At 37.3% G+C, this 25531-nt stretch overlaps 1 protein-coding gene across 1 annotated transcript in view; it reads left to right on the top strand.

Moving 5' to 3' along the window:
• The window catches only part of B3GLCT (beta 3-glucosyltransferase), a 70487-nt gene that overhangs the window by 33235 nt on the left and 11721 nt on the right, over window positions 1–25531 (top strand). Inside the window, exons 5-10 of the mRNA XM_076364298.1 lie at window positions 5418–5494; window positions 9521–9632; window positions 14782–14918; window positions 16282–16345; window positions 21181–21312; window positions 22285–22354. Of these exons, the coding sequence (XP_076220413.1) occupies window positions 5418–5494; window positions 9521–9632; window positions 14782–14918; window positions 16282–16345; window positions 21181–21312; window positions 22285–22354 (592 nt within the window). The remainder of the gene's footprint in view (window positions 1–5417; window positions 5495–9520; window positions 9633–14781; window positions 14919–16281; window positions 16346–21180; window positions 21313–22284; window positions 22355–25531) is intronic.

Here is a 25531-nt window from a genome sequence, read left to right as displayed (position 1 = left end):
AATTTTGGAAAAGAAGATAAGAGAATAGGGAAAATGTTGTTAAGTGCTTGTAGAACACGTAGAGCAAAAACTAGAAAAACATTTCTAATTCTGGAACTATGCTATTCAACAACAGCGTCTAGGGTTTAGGATCCCCTCTCCTGTCCCCCAGTTCTGGGTTTCATAAGGCAGTTTAATAAATTTACAAAGCACAGGGATATATGCAAGACACCTGCAGATACCAGTATACTGGACTCATTAAGAGCAGATTCCTATACAGTACTGTATTTTTCTATAATGTGTTATAAGTTTGCTAATTGCTCTGACCAGGTGACTCAGTAATATAACAACAAACATATTACTGTCATGTTTTGCATTTCACTGCAGTTCCATATCTGTTTATATGTAGAATTTAAAATATGATGTCACATAGCGTATATAATAAATAGTGGTGAGCAACATCCAGTTTGAATTATGTTCTAAAAAGCATGTTCTCACTAAACTGTACACTTAGGGCAAGGTTTGGTTATGCTTAGATGAAATTCAGTGGACTCTCTTCTGCAGGAAAAGAAAGCAAGTGCAGGTCTGCTAGGGGGTCTTAGAGGATGTGCCCTAGCTGTGGCTCTGGAAATCCCATTTTAGCTGGGGATGACCTCTGCCGTTCTGGGTGCTTACAGAGGTCCATTTTGGCCTTGTAGTCTATGAAATCTTAGCCCTTTTCTTTGTTTTTGCACCGTACTGTTTTGTTCTCTATAAATTGTGCATTTCTCATATAGGTTTTGGTAGATTAATATGAAATCGCATGTAGTACAGAAAAATTTCAGATACTTGTTTCAGGTTAGCAAGTCTCTTAATTATTTCTTAAAAATTCTTTTTTTCTGAATGATCTTTTTCTTCATTGGATATGCTATTCCCCCAAGGTTTTTCACGTGTTAATGAAGAGGACTTTTAATGTTTAGATTCAAGAACCAGAGTTTGATTTCAGTTCTGTTGATGATTTGCTGTGAAATTGAGTGTGTTGCTAGCATCTTTGTACTTCAACTTGCATAAATAATACTAAATGATTTTAAAGGTACATGAGGCTGTGTCAGTGTCTTTTGAATTGGTTTGAAGATGTGGTTCTAACCCCTTTATTCACACTTAGTTTTTTGTTTTTGTAGAGTTTGCAGTTGTAATCTGTGGCAGATACTACTGCTTTCACTGTGCTGATACAGTAGGTGGTATTTGGGGTAAAAATGTCTTATACTGTATTTCAGACCACAAGTGATTCAGTTTTTTGGTTTTGTCCTTTTAAAGTCAGCTCAATTGTGAAAGGGCGAGGGTAGTTTCTTAGTCTTCAAAAGTGATTGAAGTATTTTATTTAGATTAAAATTGACTTGTGTCATATGTAAAGTGTTAATATGTGTGAAAGCACATGGGCTCTCTAACTGTGGAAACAATAGTTTCAAGATAAAATAACCAGTGAATACAGTACAGGGTATAGATGCATTTGTAGGAGAGTTTTACGAGATACAGTGTGTAAGTTACTTATCACTACCTTGACTATCTAGCCATCCCCTGATGAGCTACCCTGCACATGCCCTTTCGCTCCCCAAAGCTGACATCAGGAACTTTTTGCCTTTTTTCTGTCCTTGTACTGAAGGTAAAATAAATAGAATGAATAGGTCAGCCCAGTTCCGGTAGGTTCAGAGTGAAAATACATAAAATGAGAAAGGAAAAGCAACAGAGATCCGCCTGTATTTTTGGAAGAGGCTATTTTACCTGTACAATGTTTTTTAAGCATTTCCTTTATTAAATCAGAATTGATGCATTGTTAGAGATGAGTGGAAGGAAAGGTATATGCAGAACATGTATTTTCATGTTTTAGAGGAAGTTGGGTAGAGAAAGAGAGCAGGCTTATGAGATGTCAAAAAGAAAAGATACCTTGCAAAAGTATCAGATTAGCTCAAGAAAGAGTGCTTTTTCTCTATCATCACTCCTTTGATCTGCACAAAGGAAAGAGTTGGGGGTTTTTTGTTGAAGAGGAGATACCTGAGTATATAGTACAGCTACTTAGATTATGTGATTTACTTCATACCTTTTGCATGGGCAAATGTTTTTATCTAAAATGAATACAACTTCAGCCCTTAGTGTGATATAGACACTGAATACATCATTACTAACTATTTTTATCTCTGTCTGGCTCCTATTGTACTTGAAATACGTGGCCACATGAAAATACTAGCATAACTGCAGGGTTTGTATGGTTGTAAAAACAAATGTTCTTGTAAAGACAGAGGTTTGCCCTTTTATCTTCCTATCTGCAATCCTGTAAGCAAACATATTTTTATGGTTTTACCATGAAGTGGTTACATTTTAGTGAAATACCAGATGATGAGCATACTGTTACTAAGATTTGCCACTTCCACTAAAAACCTCTGGGCTTCTTTGGTTTTGCAATAAATTGTAACTAACTGGAAACATATTTTATAGATTGGCTTGAACTAGAACCATAAATCAGAACCGCTGATATTTTAGATGCAGGTGAATATCCTGTTCCAAATTAGAGTTTTGGCATTGTTTCTTTTCAATTTGGGTCATTCACAATAGCACAAATATTTTTAAAAACGGTAGATTGTTATTTTCTGATAGGGTTAATGCACTCCTGAGAGACACAGTTATTCTTTAGTGTGGTAGAGATGTTTTCTTTAGTGTATGAAGTTTGGAGGTTTTATATATTTCTAGGTGCTATGCTTAACTGTCCTTAAAAAGGATTTAAAGTAAACTTGACAGAGTCAGCAAGCAGTGTGAACTTTATCTTAGAGCTTTTCTTAGAGAATAAGTTGGTTTTGTGTTTAAATGTGAATTTTATGTAAATGGAATTGGCTTATATTCATGAGAAGCATTCATCAAACGAAAATGTTTGGCATATGCATGGTGTAAGTGGAAAGGGATTAGGCCCTTGAGGGATCAAGATGGTTTGTCTTAGGAGCTGCTGAACCCAGCAGCCTGACAGAGGTGAGGCTGCTGCAGCTCCGTGGCCCCAGGTCCAGCCAGTAGCGAGGCGGAGCATGTGTTCCCAATAGGCACATGTGGATGCATACACACACTACGTGGTCATCCACGTAGATCAACACAGAAACCACAGCACTCTCACAAACACAGACTGCACCAATGGCCTGATCTTGTTTCACCTTTCTGGCTGGTCAGGATGAAAGCCTGTTTGTGGAATATGTATACATAAATATACGTATCTACAATATGGATGCCTCCAGTAGCTGGTCTTTGACACTCAGTCTATGCAGTCGCTGATCTCGCATCCCCGGTCTCTGCAGTTGCCAGCACATGGGCATGTGAGTCTTGCTGTGTGGCTCGCAGCTCCATTCCAGTTGCTGGTGCTCAGCCCTGCTCCTGCACATGCACACATGCACACACTATGGATCCTCCCAGTAGCTTTAGACACTCAGTGTATCCAGTAGTTGACTCCTGGCCTCCCTGTTGCCTCGCGCACAGACACACACATACAAATGGAACTTTCCAGTACCTGGTGCAGGCTTATAACACTATCAGTAGCTGACCCTTGCACCCCAGAGGCTTTCCTGTAGCTGGGACCTCCTGTTTCCTCCAGTAACCGTCAGACCCCTTGGTCTCCTCAGTCTCTTCCTCAGAATTGTGGCTGCTCTGATACCTGGTTCCCAAGCCTCTTCTCTTAGTCTAGCTTGATGCTCATGAGTGATTACACACACTGAAACACACACCCACACAACATTTATGCGCCCCACTCTCCCCAGTTTCTGGCAGCACAGACATGTGCACCCCTATGACTCATGGTCCCTTCTTCAGTTGCAGGCACTCAGACCTCCAAACAGACACACGGAGCCTCCTGCCCAGGAGTTAGAAATGGAATTTAAGGAGAAGACAGGACTGACTGCAGTGATCAGTGCAGGGCGTGGCCAGACAAGCTTCCTGACCAGCAGTCTGTTTCAAGTGACCAAACCCTTTTTTCCCTCTGTTTACCAATGGTTGTTCCTCCTCAGACCACACTAATCCCTCTTCTCCTGGCCTTTTGTCTTCCCTAAGCATCTCCTAAAAGTTTTGTGCCATCCCAAAGGGCTCTTCCCTTGAATCCCGTAATGAGTCCCATGCCCCTGTAGGCAGTAACCCCGTCAGACTGTAAGGTGAGTGGGGAGCCACTCCCTTCTTTTTAGCTGGTGAGTGTCACACCTGGACAGGCTGATGGCTCCCGTGGGACAGCCCTGGGGGGAGCTGGGTCAGGGTGCTCAGTTTTCTCCAGTTACATTATTTGGGTTCCTATCCTGTTACTGTTCCTCTGTGCTGCTTTGTGTTTATGGTGATGAGCCTTTAATCACATAACTTAACAGTTTGTATAATGGAAAGGTGGGATCATTTACCTGCTAGTATTAAGTCATTTGTGTTAAAGTGCATTAACACCACCAGTGCTTTGTTAGGTTAATTGTTGTAATGGGATGTACTTAGATGGTGCGGAAATTTAGATAAACTGGGAGGTTACATTAGGCTTTTCTGGCGGGAAGATTTTTGCTTCAGTATTAGTACAATTACCTAACCCAAAGGATTTAGACATTTGTGAGGTGGTTGAGACCCTAATGATGCTGCAGTAGGGAATTGTACTTGTAAATGTAGTAAATCAATGGAGTAAGATACTGCCTATATATTATGGGATATATATATCTCTCTCCCACTTTTTACATGTATGAACTATAGTGAATAAATTATGCAGTTTGGTTTATCTGAGGGCCATGTTTAAAGGGTGTTTTCTTGGGAACTACCCCAGCATGATAGCTTGTCTGCTCGACATTGGGGTCTGCCACACCGAAGACATTTCAAGTAACAAAAGAGCAAAGACATTTATGAAAAGATTTTCCTTTGTAGGAAGCTGCTTTGATTTTTCAGGAAGAAAAAATGCTGACTCCTCATTTTGATTTTTGCGTAAACCCATGGGTTTTTGTCATGATGTTAGTGTGACAGGTCAAAGCTGAACTCAGCAAAGTAAAGAGTGTTAGAACTCCCGCATAAGCTCTGTGTAACGCGATTGTCAGGGGAAGCCTTTGTAGAATACCCTACATTATTTATAAGTCTTTCTTTACAGTATGGGATTTTATGATATGGTAAAGAAATGAGTATGATACATTGCTTAATTGATTACATGGGACCTATACAAAACATTTAACTTGAAGTGTATTAGCTTTATATCTAATAGATAATTAAGAAATCGTGGGTTGGAAGAAGCACTTTCCCTAAATTCCAGGTCACGTTGTTTCGTACCATCCTGTCATCTATTCTGCAGGGCTACTTGCTGGTAAAAAAAAATGAAGAACTAAGTAGTCATTCCAGAGTAATTTTTTTAAGATTAGTTAGTGTTTAGGGAAAAAAGTGCATATAATTCAGGTTTAATGGGAATATTTTTATTTTTCTTAAAGGTATTACCTACTGTTCTGCTTATTCATGAGATGGACGGGCACGAAGGTGCATGGACAATATTACCGTTAATGAGAGAGTAAGTGTAATGAATGCCAGTTATTCTCAGAATTTTTTGTAACCAAGAATATAAATATTGATTACTCAGACCTCTTTTTTCAGAAGCAAAATTTTCGAATGAGAGTTGCAACCTTATCTTTTCACCTTCTAAACTACTTTTTTTTTGCTTTCCAAAGCAATTTTCTGTCAAATTTCATTAAATCAGAGAAAGCTATTTAAAATAAAAGGACAACAATAATATAATGTAACTGAACAACTGCCTTCTTCAAATCGTTGTGGGTTTTAAAATTATTAGGGAAGAAAATTAGTCAAAAGAAATACCATTTTTAAATGTATATTTTCCTATTTGGTCCCCACTTCTCAGTGTAAGGTGTGAGGTATTTCAGAACTTTTGACCTTTCAGATTACTTGGCTGAATGAAGTGGATGAATAATTTTTTTAAAAAAGATAATAATACCTGTTTGGGGTTTCTTTTATTGCTTACAGTGTTTCTAAGAGGTGGTATGCCTCTATAGTGAAAAGGTGTAGGTTTCAACATCTTTTTAGAAGCCTATATGGCCAGTTTTCATCTTAGTATGGTCAGAGAAGACAGGTAATCTGAAATATCTTTTCTTCTTAGCTTATGCAGATGGCTCCAAGGAAGACATGCTGCATTTACATGGTAGTATGTTGCAAACTGTTGGGAAGCAATGATTCTTGTTTCAGAAAGTCCTAAAGCTCCATGGTTGCTGAAGGCTATCCTTTGCCTAAAACTTGCATTTGAAATTGATGCCAGAGGCTCTGCAGCCTCTTGAGGTTTAATTCAGTTAATATAATTTATTAGAGTTACTCAGAAGGAAGTTTTTGTTTTGGTTTGAGGTTTTTGCATCAGAGTGGTTGCAGGACACGATGCCTTTTCTTCTGCTTTCCATTGCTTGCTGTGTGTGTAGAAACATGAAAATAGTGTTTGTATAGTAGCTATCTTTGAGAGAGATACATATAAACTGTGAAAAGAAGCAAAAGGAGAATTAAAGTAAATTGAAAAACGGGAAGATGATGTTCCAACTATCAGTCATCTTTGTTTTTCCTTAGCTCCTGTTTCAGTGACCTAGTGGTTCCTCTTCTGAATTGTTTATGTCTCGGTGACAGGGTTTACAGATACTGCTCTTAAAATATAGCAAAACTCAGAAGCAAAAATACAAATGCTCATTTGTGTGACAAAGCGAAGAAAATTCTTCAGAAATCATAAGAGGAATCTTAAGTAAAGGATTTCCATCTTGAGAATTCTGTAATATGAATTTCCTTGTGTCTACTGTTTCACTTACCACTTTTGGCAGAATGAAGACATAGAGTAGTTTAGAAGTATGTCGATGTTGTGAGGCTTGTACTGTTTAGTTTTCTGAATGGACAGAAGAGAAGGAAGGGAGATCAGCCCATTCTGCAGCAGCTGACGATGCTTGGAATTGTGATATAAGATGCATTCTTATCTGAAAACTGCTTTCAGAAGAATGGCAGTTCTGTAGTTGTCAGCATTTTTAAGGAGGCGTCTAAACAGTTATGATAATTCTTAATTTTTAGTTCTTGGGCAGAGGTTAACTTGGACAAGATACTACATTTCAGAAGATGTAATCATAAGACATCAATGGATGTCTTATGACACAGTACTGTTACTGTCTTCAGAACGCCCACTACATTTCTTCTCAGTAACCATGTTCATTAAGCAGAGAAGAAATCCCTTTTTTAAATTATTATCCTGAACCTGGATTTTACCTGAGTATCTCCAATGGCTCCTTGCAATCTGAACTCCAAATTTGTGTGCTATGAGGTCTACATAAGACTTTCTGCAGGCCTTAAATACTTAGCCTTGAAAATCATTCTGTTTGTCCATCAATAGTTAGATGAACAGATCATTATTTTTGTGAACTTGCATGTGCTGTATTCATAAGATGCAGTAATTCTTTTGGGGGGGGGGATTCTAGTGTTTTCTCCTTACCCTTTACCCACCTGCTTTCGTGTAAATACAGGTATTTATCTCCTAAAGTTCTAGCTGAGCACTAAAGCATGAGAGGAAAGCCTTCAGTCTTTACAGGGCACTGAATACTGAACATATTTAAAAACATGAGGGTATCTGATACCCTTTCTGTACTTGTTTGGCAAGTTTTAGAAGGAAGAGCTAGGAAGTGTCTTTCCCAGCTGATTGTATCTTGCTTGCTTGCCTGAATGACAGAGAGTTGCCCAGATTTCAGTGTTAAATAGGCAACAAGTATATGCTTTTATGAACTAAAAGCATGAATGGATCGTGAGTTCTTCTGGCTATTATAGTTTAGCAGATTAAGTATCATAAGCAGAAAGCAATGAATAATCAAATACCGTTGCAAGACACAGAGGAAAGGTAGCTTTATAGGAAGATGACTGTCGTGGTTTAACCCCAGCCAGCAACTAAGCACCCCACAGCCTCTCGCTTGCTTCCCCCCGGTGGGATGGGGGAGAGAATTGGAAGGGTAGAAGTGAGAAAACTCATGTGTTGAGATAAAGGCAGTTCAATAGGGAAAGCAAAAGCTGCGCATGCAAGCAAAGCAAAACAAGGAATTCATTCACTGCTTCCCATCAGCAGGCAGGTGTTCAGCCATCTCCAGGAAAGCAGGGCTCCATCATGCGTAATGGGTACTTGGGAAGACAAGTGCCATCACTCCGAATGTCCCCCCCTTCCTTCTTCTTCCCCCAGCTTTATATGCTGAACATGATGTCATATGGTGTGGGATATCCCTTTGGTCAGCTGGGGTCAGCTGTCCCAGCTGTGTCCCCTCCCAACTTCTTGTGCACCCCCAGCCTACTCGCTGGTGGGGTGGTGTGAGGAGCAGAGAAGGCCTTGACTCTGTGTAAGCACTGCTCAGCAGTAATGAAAACATCCCTGTGTTATCAACACTGTTCCCAGCACAAATCCAAAACATGGCCCCATACTAGCTACTATGAAGAAAATTAACTCTACCCCAGCCAAAACCAGCACAATGACTTGTCCCAGATGAAAAAAGACTGGACTAGTTTAGCACCTGGCAACCATCTGGTGCTTCTAGCATGTAATTAAAAGACCTGCAGAGGCAGGCATCACATGTTGTAGCATAAGTATTTCTCAGATAGTGGGTTTGGTTTTTTGGTTTTTTTTTAGGCAAATACCATTCCCTAAAACATAAATGATCCTATCACCCTTTTTTACTTATTTTTGCTGACTTACATTTCTGCTGTTTATTTTCATTGCTAATTTTATCAGTAGGCAATGCTGTAGAGGAAGAAATCTGTGATGTTTATAGGGGGTAATTTTCTTATCCCTCTCCTCAGATTATTTGTTTAATTAAATCAATGTAAAAGCTATGCAAAGGAAACCGGACAAGTAAAGATAGGGGTTTTTTTCCATTAGGATGTCATGAATTAATAAGGCTTTGTTTTGTTAAGTAGTGGAAGAATTAAGCTGGGAGGAGTAGAGAAATAAGGAATGAGAATTTTCTGAAGGAGTCAGGAATCTTGCGTTGAGATTAGTGTTAGCTTTGAGGAAAGTAGGGGAGTCCCTTCAATCTGTGTATTGTCAGTGTACTGAAAAAGCTAATGAAGTTTTTAGGTTGGGGATGATCAGTGTCAAACAGCTGTGAGAAAACCTGTCATTAGGCATTTTCATGATTGTTGCAATGGTGTTAGATGCCCAACAATGGTGCTCGTTGGAAGAGAGTTAAGGTACAGAGGGGAAGGTAACTTAAACTGCTGTCTGTCAACTTCTAAATTCATAGGTGGCTATTAGACCGTAGTACCTATGCATTTCTGAGTGGACATTCTTTATGTATCTCTATTCCCTTCTTTCTGGAATAACTGGTGCTATATAAATAGATAGCAGCAGAGGCAATATCTTTATCCATTCACTGTAGTCCTTTGATATGTAATTCTAAGTATTAAAAGTTTCTGTTTCTGTGTAAATGAATAATTGATTGCAAAGTACTTATATTTGGGGAATGTGTGTTGAATCTATCATTCTGTTCATAAGCCAGTTTATTAGTAAAATGTTAATTTCTTTTGTTAGCTTCTCTGTTACCTATGGTAGGAACTCCTCATGGATTTTCTTCTGTGAAGAAGATACAAGAATACAAGTTGTAAAGCTGCTAGAAACACTTGGAAGATTTGACGGGTCTAAGGTGAAATAAAAATTCAGATACTTAACTTTCTTTTGAATGTGCTTGAATGGGTTTTTAGATGAAATGTGGAATCATTTTAAGTACAAAATTATACATACAGAATTTTAGAATTCCTAGTTACGGAACAGTTTCTGTGGTTCGGAATTTAGTTTTATAACACTGCCTGGATGGCCCAGAGCTCCAAACATTGGAAAAGATGTATCCAAACAGCTTAAAATAGGGGGATAGATTTCTGTTGCTGAGGCTGAGAGTGAGCAAGGTATTTAACACAAAGCAGTATGAGCGCCTGTCTAGCTGTTGAAGAACTGTTAAAATTGAGCAGAGAAAAGATTCCTTCTGTGGATAGCCTGAAAATGATGTAGCATCAATAAGAAGATTAATATAGTCTGCTGTGTGGTCCCCTCTCCCCATTTTTCTGTCTGTCATCAGTTCTGATTATCATCAAACAGAATGACTGATGTTAGTTTGACTAACTGTCTCTGATCTAATATAGTAGGGTATTTTACTTGCATTCTGTTTCTGAACTGTCTTGGTGATTAGACAGTTTTCTTTAGCTGCTGGAAAAGAAACAACACCAAAAGACTTGCAGAACAAAAGAAAAATGCAGTCACCAAGGAACAAAGTAAGTTTGGCAATGTACCTGACACAAAAGCTGTTAATGTTTAGAATTCTCACTGTTCAGAAAAAAATTCAGCTTGATGTCCATCCTTTGCCTGGACTAAAAGAAGCCAAAATCTTCTGTGTGAAATATGCTTTGCCTCTTTATTGTTACCTTGACTGAGTATTGAACTCTGCTTCAGATCTCACTTTAGCATATTTACTTCTTTTGCAGGCACATGGCCTTGTTGTGTTTTCTCACAATTCTTTTCTAAAATGGTAATAATAATAATAATTCAGAGATCTTACATTTTTAAACGCTGTCTTCAAAATGGCTGACTGAATATTTTCAGGCCTTTGGAATATCCATTTATTTCTGTTGCAGAAACACCTACTCCTAGTTGACGTTCTCGGAATAGAAACATAAAAATTTTTGTTCTAGATGCTGCCCTTATGCCAGTTTTAATCTCTCCTTTGCATTACATGTAAATTCTATTACAATAACAAACTATGTTCCAACCTGCATTAAAAGGAAAATAAAATGTTCTGCTTTTGTACATAGTAATCATCATCTTAGTGTAACAGTCTATAACTGATTCCTTATATACAGTAGTAGTCCATCAGTCACAAAATTTAAGATGAGTTAGACCAGAATGAGCTCATTCATTATTCATTTCAAAATGTCAGTAGTCTGCATATTAAAAAGCTGGTATACATTAATCACAGTAAAAGGCCTACAAGGGGCATGTGAATAGTTGATGAATCTGCAGCTTTTCAGTCTGGATATGTATAGATTAGTAACAGAGCTATTGAGACTGATATGAATGTAATGTTGAATGAAAACAGATGTGTGAAAGCATCATAAGAGACTGTGGAGGAATGTTAAGAGAATGACCTGCATTGATAACCAAGGACGTTATTGACTGCAGTAAAACTAAAAAACAGTGAGGAATATCTGATTTACATAAAGACCTCAAGGCAAGCGCTTAGATGGTGAAATATATCTGAACATCACAGTGAGGGTGACCGAGCATTGGCACAGGTTGCCCAAAGAGGTTGTGGAGTCTCCATCCTTGGAGATAACTCACAAGCCGTCTGGACATGGTCCTGGGAAACCTGCTGTTTAGGTGGCCCTGCTTGAGCAGGGGAAGTTAGACCAGATGATCCCAGAGGTCCCTTCCAACCTCAACCGCTCTGTGATTCTGTTTCAACAGCAGATTGATTCAACCTGTGCTTTCATAATGGAAGATGGCAGCAAGGTTAAACCAAATTGTATGTGCCGCTCCTCTTCCTGTCATCCTGGCAGGACGATAGACTACAGCCCCAAAGATATCCAGCATGAGTAAACCAAGCTGGTGGGCAGCAATGACTTAGTAGCTGTTGATACCTAAAGGGTATAAAAGATCTGTCTAAAGAACAGTTTGTCTTTGAGAATCTTAAGAACTCGTAAGATGTTGTAGTAAGACGCAGTGGGGATGTGACAGATGAAATCTCCTGTCCTCTGTGTCAGACACAAGTCTTGAACAGATGAATTTGGTGCACTTGTCTTGGTATTTGTGAGTAAGTGGATACAAAAGTGAGTGGGTAGAATCAATTTAATTAGCAAGTTAGGTAAAGTCAGCTCTGCCCTCCCTGAGGTCTGGTATTGAGGTTTTTTGCATCACGTTCCTTCAGCTATTAGTTTAAAGTGTTCTAAAGACTTTGGAGTGCTCTTACTAAAGGTAGGTGATTTTTGCCATTTTTTGAAGCACAATATATTAACTGATCTAGTGGATGGTAGTTATCCATAATGCAATAAATCACATTCTTTTTTTTATCCGCATTTTTGCTTATATGCAATTTGATTACCATCATTCCTTAAGTTACTTTATAAGTTCCTTCGCATAGGACTAATTTAATCTTGTAAAGCCAGCCTGCACAGATTGACTTGTCCTACATATCAGTGTAGTAAATAAACAATGTTATGACCAAATAAGCTTGGAGAATATTGGCTGTAACCTGGAATGCCTTCACTGTGATTTGTGTCTTAATATTGCCAGAAATAATATTATGTGAAAGCCCGAGGAGAGTGTATGTATGAGTTTAATTTTCTATGTTTTATTGAGAAAGGAAAGTAAATTGTCTGCAGACGGTACTGCCATATTAAAATGTTACTATTTATTAACTATTTCTGAAACAGAATAGTGTGCTTGTGTTATGAACATTTTGAAGCCTTGGAGGCCCTAAAAGAGTTAAAAAATGGTGTGCATAAATGCTTCTAAAGAATTATTTTGATTCCTTCAAGGCAATCATCTTTGTGCATAAAAATTAGTATGTTTGCCCATTTTCTTCTACCTCCCAATATTTTGTTTTTTAATCCTTCCAATGAACACTATTGAATCCTTCCAATAAAGGAAGGAGAAAACACAGTCTGTTGTGATTGAAGGTATAAATGAAAGGCTGAGTAAGTAGGTACCAGGTAGCAACTCCTATGAAGGTGTTTAAAAAAAAACGGTGGGAAAAAATCTCCACCCTTACCTTCTCAGGTAGTGTCAGTTTAACTTTGGCTGTTTCCTCAACAGATTCCCAAACACCTACATCTCGGCCTCAGGAGGCACATGGGGATTATGGGAGCAAACAAGTTTTCAGCATTTGTGTTACCTGAAGAAGTCACTAGCCAAGTACAAGATATATTCAATTTAGTTTTAGTGAGAGTAGCTGATCAAAGTAGAGGGGAGAAACGTGCAGAATTCATGCAAAATGCACTCAGCGCCTCACGCGTATACATACACATGCATACCATGTTACACTTGCATCAGTCCCTTGGAGAGTCAGCGTTCCTGGCAGGGGTGGCATCCCGTATCTTTCACTCATGGTTGCTTATATGGGTCCTGGCCGTCCTTGCAGAGGTGCAGGCAGCACCTGTAGCTTTGACTCAGTGTGTGTGGCAAGACAAGCATCCCTGGTAGCTCCTGAGGGCTGTCCTTTTATTGCCTTTTGGGGAGCCAGGTTGAGTCCTGGCTGGAAGTGGGGGGCATTGCCAGGCTGAATGTCCTCTGGGGCAGCCATGCTTGCATGCTGCTGCCAGGCTCAGCCAGTTGGTTTTGGCTGGAGGTGTCTCCTGGTGCATGCAGACCTCTCTTCTGCTGCTTGCTGACTCTGCTGCACCCCGGCCAAATCTCACTCATTGCTCCTCATCAACTCTGGGGAGCTATGAAATTTAGCTCAGTCTATATAGCAACGTCTGCCTAGATTTAGAAAGATGGCTACTGAGACGCAAGATCCTCTTGGGGTTAGACTGTTTTTCTTTGGCCAGATGTTTCTACAGTGCTTTTGCTTTAATATTTTCCTTTTTGTCTTGAATTTTGTGTAAATTATTTATTTATCTCGTGTGAAGTGTGTGAACTGTGCTAATGCCTTGAAGGAATATTTCACTGTTGCTGATAGCTGCCCCTTTAAAGGAGTGAAAAAAATCAAATACGGCAGGGAGTGTGGAGAAAGAGGATCTTTTGTGAAAAAACAGTTGCCCTAACTTTGAATCTATTTTAGTGATGAATGGTCAGGAATTGATAAACTGTCAGGAAAAAGAAAAGCCTGAGTTACTGTCATAATGCAAAGAACTTCACAATTTAAAGATTTAATATAACCATTAAGGTGATTCAGAATTCTGATTAATTGTTTGTACCTGTAGGCCTGAAAAGCAGTTTATATATATATATTTTTTTTTTAATTATATATATACACACATATATTCTTTTTTCCCTTCATTACAGTCCTTATTCTGCAAAAATTTGGGGGTATACTTGTTTTATATCCATTCTAAACAGAAAGATTAAGACAACTGACGGTAATGTTAAAGAAGTAGTATTTAAGTCTCTTAATTCTTTTCAGGTACAGCAGAGTCAGTAGTGAATTCTTAAACATTGTTATTTAAAACTCTAATAATAATACTACTACTTAATTTTTTACTTTACAAATGCATACTTGGGACCTTCTTCATTTAACTGTTTTGAAGATCAAGGTATTTAAAATGTATTTGCTTTTTAAGTTCCCTAGTGTGAAAGAGGCTAGACAGATGGAAATTCAAAATGGATATATATAAAGTTCCTGAATGCAATGCTTTTGAGTGTCTTGTCTAGTCAGTAGTCAGTTTGGGCGGTCAAACACTGGAACAGGTTGCCCAGAGAGGTTGTGGAGTGAATTCAAAACATGACTGGACAGAGTCCTGGGCAACCTGCTCTGGCTAACCCTGCTTGAGCAGGGGGATTGGACTAGACAATCTCAAGAGGCCCCTTCCAACCTCAACCCTTCTATGATTTTGGGATTCAGTGCCCTTTGAACAGGTGGAATCCAGGGCATATACTGGAGTTTGAAAATACAATGTGTATTTGAATTCAGAGAACTGCCTTTAGTTTCATTTCTTACCAAGTACAATTTTTGTCCGGATTATTGTGAACAATACACTTCTCTTGTTTTTGTTTTCAGGTTTGCTTTATTCAGCATGAATGCAGTTGTCATCTTCACTAAAAGGATGCTGTAGATGAACAAAATTGTTTCCTATATTCCTTTACAGGAGTGGTTTTTAGGTAAAGCATTATATGATGAAGAATCTACAATAATTCACCATTATGCCTTTGCTGAAAATCCTACAGTCTTCAAATTTCCAGATTTTGCTGCTGGTTGGGCACTTAGCATTCCACTTGTTAACAAGTAAGAATTGAATTTTTAATCACTTCTTCTTTATTGATAATAATTAACAATTTAATTTATACAATTTTTCTAGATGCTAATCAATATTATTTTAATGGTTATAATTTCATATGGATTAATATTTTCTATAAAAGATGAAGGTGTTCCTGCCGTACAGTTGAAGGTCTTATTGCAGATCATGTAGATATGCAAAGTCAAATTTTAATTTTGAGCTGTCTTTGAATTGAAGCTGCTGATTGCAGCTTAACTGTGGCAGACAGCTTGGGATGTACTCAACCAGTGCAGGCTGGCCTCTCATGGATTTGACTTCAGAGCCTACACTGAGCTTTTGCTGCTGCCACCTCTATTATCGGCACCCATGCCAATACATGTAAGTCTACTTTAGTTTGAGGATCTGAGGTGCATAGCAAGACATTCAACCAGGCACAGTAATGTACAACTAGCTCTGGGTACGCCTACATAGACTTGTGCTCCCACTATAAACTTACCCAGAAAGTAGTCCTTTGATGAAATTCCAAGCATAATTATTATAAATAAACACTTAAAAATTCATTAGTAGACAAAGGTACAGAAATAGATTTCTGTATCATTGCTGTGCATGTGATTTATTTTGCTTCACTCTGCCTATCTAAAAGTTAATGTCATGTAATGCCATGTCAGCTAGTTAATAGTTGTCCAGTACTAGTCGTTCAATTAGTTTAATGCCACCTCTTGTCATTTTAAAAATGTATTCTCCCCCAGGCAGCAGTTTTATTCCTGGATCTTAGAGTGACTGCATTGCCCTCTAGAAGTGTTTCTCATGCTGTAGAGACAACCTAGATGTTTATTTCAGACTACATGCTTAGTTTTTAAATGAGATTTGAAAAGTTCATAGATTTCAGAAGTTGAATGCATCTTGCTGTAACAAGGATTGATGTTTTCATAAATTGAAGGTGCCTAAATACTGTGCTTTGGAATAGACAAAAGAGAGAATATTGTCTGAAGTTTGAGATGCTGATCAATATTGAGCTTCAAACGCACTGCTGCTTTTAATCTGTTGAAAATGTTATGCCAGACTCTCCATCTACTCCAGATGAGAACTTTCTTCTTGGGCAGCAAGAATGTATCAAAATGTGTGTGCTGAAAACTACTATTAAAATCATAACACTGTGCTCAGATGAAAAAAAAAATGATATGAAAAAGAAATATACATTGCTTCTTGGGGCAATAAATACAGAAGTGTGATTCCCCCACCGTGTCCCCCCCCCCCCCCCCCGCTTATAAGATGGTCAGTAATACCAGCCACACTTTGCTCCATACACTAGTGATTGAATTTTTTTAAAATATGTTTTTTGAGTAAATTTCTTCATCTTTAATCCTATAGGCTTGCAAAGAAGTTGAAAAGTGAACCACTCAAGTCCGACTTTACGATAGATTTAAAGCATGAGGTAAGCAGTGATGTGATGAAAGAAAAAATTGTCTCAAATCTTGGTATTTGAATGATGATAAATAATAATGGAAATAACAGATTTTTCTTAGATGTTGCTAAAAAGTTTGACTGCAATGGCATGTGTAATTTCTTTCCCTTCCTTATGAATATTGTAATACTTTAAAATTATATTTCAAGCATAGAAGAATTCAGGAATAAAATTGCATTCATATATGAATACATACATGGTTGTATACAGTGAGGTATCTTCTAAGGCTTGCTCTATAAAGAAGGAGACTTCCAATCCATGAAGCTTAAGCTGACATGAATAGTATCTCCAATACTAGCCAGCCTCACTCACTTTCTAAATCAGACTCTTAAGAGCTAAATATGATGGCCTTAGTTTCCTCAACGTATTTAAACCAAACTGTTGTGTGAACAATCAACTCAGCAACTTGCAGCATGGAAGTCTGGAATTATTTTTTTTTTGTCTCTGGTTTGCAACAGTTATAAAAGGTAGCTACTAGGTCGTTCAGAGAATGTGAGTTGACTGAAAGGAATAGGAGAAGAAAGGAGTGGGAAGATCTGAAAGATCAGTGCTACCTTTTCTGAAGCTTTTTTATTTTTTCTGCCTTCAAAATGTTTGTGCAGCCCACGATTTTCCACTGTCACCAAAGTGAAGTCCTGAACCAGGGTGGAAGGAGAGGATGAGTCTGGAATAAGCTTGCTGATTTTGGCCTGAAATTGAGTGATGTTGAATTCATTTTAATTTTTTAAAACTTCTGAAAGTCAGCTATAAATCGCAGTTCTGGCCCAGGAAAAAAAACCCACCTTATTTAAAACTGTTGCTGCTGTTCCAGATCTTTATTCTGTAATGGTTATAAACCTCTTTATTTCCAATATAAATCTACAGTGTATTTATAGAGTATAAATTGGTAGCATATCTAAATGAATTTGGTTTTGTGCCAACACTATTCTTTCACATGGTTTCCCCTCCTTGACTGATATATTTCTCAAAGCAATTGCACACCTCTCAGTTTTCATTTTGCTATGTGAAACAAGCCAACAAGCTGTTTCTTTCCTCTTGTTAATTTTTCTAAATGCAAGACCTTGGGCTTCACAATTTAATCTTCTTTTTGTAAGTTACCTCAAAGTCATTCGTATATTCCAGTCTACCTCAGCACTGACAAAGCCTTTAAACATAGTGTCATAAAAAAACCAAATTCATTAGCAGATATTTCTGTTATGTGCCACAGATTGCTCAATGAAAAACAATTGATCACTCGACTGGCAAAATGACTTCCATCCACTTCTTATTCTGTTAGCAGTTCTTTGCATATGTTTCATTTCAAATTTACTGCCATTGATAACCTACTTCAGCCCTGTAGTTATTCTTTCTGCACAGTCTCGTGTTTCCCTAGAGACATCTCCATTCCCCCTCATTTATTTTATAAATCCCCATCTTCTCCTTCTTAAATCATGTTTATCTCTACGTCGTTCTTGTGTGAATCAAGATTGACAACAAATCAAAGGATATAATCTGTGATCTTTAATGATTGTGTGTAATGTTTAAATTTATGAGGATGCTAAATGTTTTAAGAAATGTTTTAGTTTGACAGAGTCCTAATAACATGTACCTCTAGTCCTTGGTATTTTATTGTGCTCTGTATCAGGATTTTTACACCCTACTACTTTCCACGTCCCTATTTCTTATATCCGTAACACTTATATTGCTGTCCATCTGGAAGGCCTATATTGCAAATATGGTAAAGGGTTTTTGTCATGCCGCTGCTCATTTGTAGATTTTTTTTTTTTTTTTACTTTTTATAACTGCACAATATATAGCATATTCCCTGATGCGTATTCAAAACTGGAAGTGAATAATGGATTTTTTGTATATCTAACATTAGATTTGAACTAGGACTAAGACTAAGAATATTTTTTGTCTTTTCACTGTAAATCCATTTCCATTGTTTTAGGAACAGTCTGTCATCCTGTTCTATAACCCAAAATGGCACTCTAACCTCACTTTGGAAATATGATAGCTTCACACCATTCTAAGACTTTCTATTGAAGATTTCATTATTCAGTGGGCAATCTTATCACATTATGAACTTTCATAAATAATTCATGTTAAGTTACAATTGTTAAATACTCTTTGTGCTGCAGGAGAATTGCTTCTTTGTTGGTTCATGTGATAGACATTAATTCTGAATAGCTGAATTTTGAACTAATACAATCTTAAAATGTACTGGAAGCACTTTAGAAATCCCATCCCTTGCTGTTATGTAGTCTTCCAGCTATAAGGCAGGGTCAAGAACCACTTATATCCCATAATGTGAATGTGGTGACAAGGCAAAAAGATAACCTTGGAGGTGTATGTGTGTTTATTAGCTGCTCCTTACCACAAGCATGTGTGTCTTACATGTCATTTCCATACTCCTCCTCTACTCCAAGCACTATCAACAGTATTTGTCTTAACTGCCACTCACGCTTATGCATTTTCTTCCCTACAGAGTGGCCTTTCCCTTTAGTACTTTGTTGAACTCATCTGTAATGCTAAAATCGTCTGTTTCCAGAAGCATTGCTAAAACAGCAAAGAAACAGGCCACTTAATAATGGTGAGGCTAAAAGAAATCAGAACTTGCAAACTACAAAACGCATCATTGTATTGAAAGAACCTGCAGCTGAGTTACAGTGCTTTAGCAAGTCACTATCAGCTGAGCAGTAGTAGCGACCATGTTTGTACTTACAGCTCCCAGTCATCTGCATCCGCTCAATTACAAGGAAAAATACAGTAATTTAAACTTTTCAGTGCAATCAAACTAAATGTTTTTACTTTGCAGTTGAGGTGGTCTAAGAGCACATGTGTAGTTATGACAGCCCCGTTACAATCAGCAACTTGCTAAAAAGTCATCAGTTAATTGTATTTTAGTATATGACTGTACCCTAGCTGTTTGCTATCAAAAATCTTTCAAATCTGGAAGCTTAAGTTTCAAAAATATTACTGTATTCTCAAGCCTGTCCCCAGTCCTAACAGGGCCTGTAACAAACTGGCCCTTCTATTTTATTCACTCTAAGTTCAGAAATGGCTGTGTGCATGTAGTTGGGATTTTCTGAGGATGTTGAGACCTAAATGAGATGGACAGGAAAATAATAATCTGTAACTTGGAAGTCTGTAATTGGTTTGGTGACTTGGGCTTGTCCAGACCATACTTAATGCTCTTGGTTTGTGCTGAGTTCTTCCTGAACACTGGGGAGAAGGAAATATTTTGCCCTCTTAATAATAGCTCAATGATCACATTATTTGCTAAAAGAGGAGCTGAGTTCTGGCCCGGGGGGGGGGGGGGGGGGGGCAGTTAAAGCTAACAGTTCCTAAGTAGGCATAAAACAGTGAAAAGGAGACTCATTTTCATTACCTTTGGTGTGTGCTGGGTCTGGTCCCATATTCCAGTGAAGCACTTAATTTGTTTTCCATGCAAGAGTCATTGGGAATAGTGTAAATAACATGGGAAACAGGAACTAGAACCCAAGACTGATTTTTCCTCCCTTGGAGGAGTCCCATTCTCCCTGCGCAGTAGAGTCAGGCTCCCCTTTGCTACACTATCTTGTTAGTTCCATGAATCTTGCTTTTTGCACAGTAACTCAGGTTCTTGAGGTAGCATGGAGAGTCTCTGTCCCAGAATATCTATGGTTTGTTGGTGTAGGCACCCTTTTGAAAACTAGAAGCTGTAACTTCTGACTGAGGCAGAAGCAAACCAGATCTCCTACATCTTGAGTATATGCTCAAACAGCTCTTGTCCAAAGATGCTTTCACATCTTTGGCCTATCCTCAAGAGAGACGAAGCATTCGGAATCGGGAGTGTATGGCAGTGCGGCTGGGAAGCTCTGAATCCACATACTTACTGAGATATTATTTTCTGCCTTTTAGATTTTTAAGAACTTCATTTTGTTCTTACAAGTTTCTGAACAGTTTTATACAAAATGAAGTTAATCTTTTAACTGGTCTTGATAGGCACCCAGTGTAGAACTTTCCTGCCTGAATACTTAGTCTGGCAAACTTATAAGCAGTGTAAAAGTATTGCAATAGAAATGTTGGGCAAGTCTAAGTGTTCTTGATGTGTCGTGAAATACAGATTGAAATATTATTCTTTTTATTATGAATTGAATGTAAATACAAAGGTTGTGGGGTTTTTAATCTTCAGACATCACTGGTTTGCTTCTTCCTTCTTCCCTGTGAATTTTGGCTGGCTTTTTTTTTGTTGTTGCATTTAAAATGCACAAGAATCTGCTATAGGATAGCATATCTATTACATTATCCTTCATTGTATTTTACAGCTTCTCAGAGTTTCATTGCTCATTTTGAGCATTTTAAATTGTCACCACAGAATGGTGACAATGAATGAATGAAAAGCTGAAAATTGCTACATAGGATGAAACAGGCCTAGCTATTCAACATTATCAAAATAATTTAAAAAGAGCAACACAATAAGGATTTTTGTTTACTTTAAAAGAAGGTGTAAATATTTACTTTACCACTTCTTATAAAAGTTAAAGATGAGTTGTTTTGATATGCTTAAATATATGTAACTAATTGTAATTCTATGAAACAAATTTTAAAACTTGTCTGTTTATAGAATTTCTTTTATAGCAAAAAAAATTACATGTTGGCTCTAGAAACGTGAGCAAGAAGTGAGGTATGCAGCTAGTTAATCAACTAAGGAACAAATCTTCTACAGCATCCCAGATTTTTCAGTTTTCCTGTTAAGTTTGCCCTGTAATATGATTTCTTTGTATGCCCTGAGAATTTTTATCCCGTTTCATTACTGATATAAATATTTTCTGTTTTGATAGATTGCCCTGTATATTTGGCAGAAAGGGGAAGGACCACATCTTACTCCAGTGCCTGAGTTCTGCACAGATGATGTGAACTCGTATAAGGTTGATCATTGTGCAACAACATTCAGTAATTTTCTGCCACTTTGTGTAGGTACCATATTTTAAATACCACTTAGTAAAGGTAAAACTCTTACTAAAATGCATAATACTTGACTTCAGAAATCTCAAACCTTAAGAAAATATTTTTCAATAAGTTTAAAAAAAAAAAAGTTTGTTCTGGCATTTATCTATTTTTGGATATGCTTTCAGCCTTCCGTGGCACAGGATATTTCCTGGCAAACAAATAGCACATATGCTTTAATGGGTCTTTCTACCACAATGTTTGAGAAGCCCATAATCTATAAAGTATTTCTCCTTACATTTCTGTGAGATACTGAAGTACAGACAATCTTTTTTTTCACAGGTAGGAATCTAAAACTTGTTGAGGCTAAAGATAAAATGTAATATAGTATTTGGTGCATTAAAGTACAACCCATATCTTCCACCTCTAGGAGAGTACATTTATGATATTATGGGTTAACTGTTGCTAGAGGCCAAAAAGTGTTCCATGCTTCCAGGAAGGCAAAATCCTACGTGCCAAAAAGGAAAACGAATAAAAGTAGTTACATGATTTTATTACAGTTGAGGAAATTCAAAGATTTCTAGTGTGTAGCATTGAAGCTTCTTTTTCCAAGTATGGTACAGTTCAACATGTTCTCATAGTGATTAATTTAAAAGAAATTAAGAAAACATTCTTTTTCAGATGAATCATTCTTAGTTCAGCAAGTTATACTATCATTCTCTTTTCCTAATGTTATGTGTTTTAGTTCACGTTAGAATACTACATCAATGGAAAGAGTATTTCAATAATGTTATTTCAGGAATTTTAAACCACTAGTGACTTTTTTTCAAGAGACAAAAATGTACTTTCTATTGTATTACTAGTACACTATTCTACTTGATATGCTATACAATGAAAAGGTATTTTCTCTTTTATTATATGTATAGCCATACATATTGTATAAAATGTTACAGGCAGAGCCTGCAATTAAAAAATTAATTTTTGTTCTGTTCATATAGGGAGAGCCAGTGAAAAAGGAAGATGTTTTTGTTGCTGTAAAAACATGTCGGAAATTTCATGGTGACAGAAGTAAGTTGTTCCTTAGTTAAGGTAGTAGTTCCATGCAATATAGTTTATTGAATTAATATTTAAAAACCAAGCTGATATATGCTGTCTGTGTAGTTCTTGGAACGAAATATTTTCAAAATGCACTGGGAAGCATGAAAGCTTCAGAATTGTAAATGGCTTATTCTTTAAGTAAATTCTTTTTGCTATTCAGAGTTCTTCAGGAGTGCTGTGAAATGTTTAAGGCAAAAAGTTATGGTTGTTTGATGTTTCATCATTAGTGATTGGTTGGCAAAAATCTTGAAACTGAATATCTAAATGAAAAATATGCGTGACAATTGTGCAGCTGTGTTTAGAAATTGGAGCAAGCGGAAAGCTCTGTCCTCTCCTCCTTCCTTTTGTCCTGCCCTCCCACCCAGTAAAAGATAGAGCAGCTTACACTGTCATATTGCTTTTATCTGTTGTCACCCTATGCAGTTGGATGTGCACAGGTGTTTTATAATGCTTGGAATGGGAGTTTTGTCTCTTGTAGAAATCCGGTCAGCTGTAGTACTTTGTCCAAGCCATGGCCCAGATCAGGAGTCTCCAAGTGTGCAACACTATAGCATGTTTCATCTGGAAATTGTAGTGTTACACAAGCAATGAAAGTCACCATGAAAATATGACCATGATATCCATAGTAAAAACAACAAACAAAAAAACTTAGCACAGCCCAACAAGATACGTCCAGTGAGTATTAACTTTCTACTCAGAGGCACAGAAAATAAAGACACAGAGAGACACTCAGCTTCAGCTAATACACAGTAAGGCTCAGCTAAGTTGAGATTGATCCAGCGTTTACAAAACTTGGAAGGAAAAATTCCAAATCCACTGATTTAACAGAAGACACTCTAGCTACTTGATGCCACCTACCAGTCCATTCTAATTTACTTCTAGACATTTTGTTAATAAGGAAATTCAGGAATGGATTTATTTCCAGGAATTTACTTGAATTTTGTGTGCCCTTGAATACGCCAGGTACATAATATTGTCATCATTAGGCTTACTTTGTTCATAAGCTTAATTTAAAGTGATTATTGGCAAAAAAATTGAAAATTAAATAATGGCTAGTAGTTGTACCAAATTTTGTGGGGGTTTTACCATGTGTATTGTTAGAGGACAGGATGGAGTTAAAAGCTCTTTTCTTAACCAAACCCTGCTTTGCTAATGCATCCAAAACTGTAGGTTCTGTCACTTCTGTGTTTAGACTATTAGCCAGTTGTTGGTTTTGGTTTTTTTTTTTTCAAAATATGATTTATGTAATTTTTTTCTTCATATTACTGCACTTGAAGAAGGCACATTTCCAGTATTTTAATCACCTAATCATTAGGATATCTTTAGCAAGTAGCTTTTGACAAAACAGAATTGACTATCCTGTAATTGGAGTTCACTGAAGAGTTCTCCTTTCTGGATCCATGTTTATTTTCTTACATCAAAATTAAAATAAAAAAATAAAAAACTAGAAAGTCAGTAAAGAACATAAGGCTTCAAAAAGATAGCGTAAACATCCTTCAAGAAACACCTGTTGAAGACTGAGGAAAATTCTTGAACTTTCCTCACAGCTTCCAGTGTTATGCAATAGAGGATAATCTTACTCAAGATTTTGAAAGATTAATGGATGCCAGCTTCAGAGAGCTCCTTTTACCTGGTAAGTCATTTTTTACTGTATGCCAAAAACTACATTAGTGCAACATTAAGGCTTGGTATTCGATGTGCAAAAGCTGCTAAATTTTACTTTGGAACTTATTCAGATATAACTCTCCTTCATACACATATTACATATGGTTATATAAGAAGATTTCAAGACTGCAAACATGCATCATGGTTCTAGAAGTAGATAAAATATAATTAAGAGCTTAGAACTGGCCTTCTGTAAGTATTTCTAGTGCGGTATTAAAAATTCTGTGTGATCAGAAGTATTAATACATACTGATAAATATTTGCATCAATAGCTAGTCAGAAATTTCATATAGTTGTTCTTTCTTTGGAATATGAGAGTTGTTAGAAGTTAGAGTATTGTGGGGTTCAATTTCCCATAGACGTTAGTCTGGATGGTGACATTTCTGTCAAAACAAACAAGGAAAAGAGAAAGACACTTTAGCTAGTAGCCCCCTTGTTAGACCACTTAACTGAGGTGAGACTCAGGTCCTTGCTTCAGTGAACTTTTTTCATTTATACAAAAAAGGGAGACTCCGCTGAAGAAATTGTAAGTCCGTAATAGCAAATAGTTCTGTATGTTAAAGCACCCTACTGAGGTTGAGGTCCTTGGTTGGAGGAAGGTGAAGCAGCCTTTACGGGTGTGTCTCTTCTGCCAGGTGAAGGTTGGAAGCATTTTGTATATCTGTGATGCTTCTGTACTGGGGCCTTTCTGAAAGCTTTCTGATTTTATTCTTCTGAGAAACACTTTTGAAATAGAACATTTCCATAAAATAAGAAAATAATTTCCTGACTTTTGGGGGTTTTTTTATTCTATTTGGAAAAAAAAAAAGTTTACATGGCATTCTCTGTCAATTAATGCATGATTATGCAGTTGTTATGTGATGTAATGTGACTTTTTAGTACATAGGAGGTAGAGTTAACGTATTGTGAAATTCCTGGCTTTACATTTCAAAACTCCACTGTCATGTTGTATGAACGTATTTTTTGTACATAATTTCCTTTGGATTTTTTAATGCAAAAATTTGAGAGCAGTTTTAGGTATCTAAAACTTTTAAAAGCAGTATCGTCCATTGCACAATGATGCAGAAGCAGAATTATATGTTTTCCAAATACTAAAGCCTTTCCACTAGTGCATTGAGTTCTTATTAACTGTCACCTTTCAATTCATTTTAGTCTTATCAAACTGACTATTGGTCAGTCAAGAATAATAAATGCTACAAGTCTCTGTGTGATCAGAGTAGAGGAAAGTGAGCAAGTAGGTAGGCAGCAGACATCAAATTAGGTGATGGATGATTCCAGCAAGGGGCAAAAATGAGTTGTTCACAAGCATCAGAGTTATATAGCAGCAAAGGGAAGTTACGTACGTATTTCCTCCGTTTAAAGAGCTAGCTACTACTAATGAGACCTACTGGATGGTGTCAAAGAACATAAAGCGGACAAACGCTGACAGCAGAATTCACGATGTTTCAGAGTAATTGTTCATCTAAGTCCTGACCATTTAAT

The sequence above is a fragment of the Aptenodytes patagonicus genome, chromosome 1 (assembly GCF_965638725.1).
Source record: "Aptenodytes patagonicus chromosome 1, bAptPat1.pri.cur, whole genome shotgun sequence".
Taxonomy (NCBI): domain Eukaryota; kingdom Metazoa; phylum Chordata; class Aves; order Sphenisciformes; family Spheniscidae; genus Aptenodytes; species Aptenodytes patagonicus.
The sequence above is the reverse complement of the archived record's forward strand: the minus strand, read 5'-3'. Positions and strand labels throughout refer to the sequence as shown.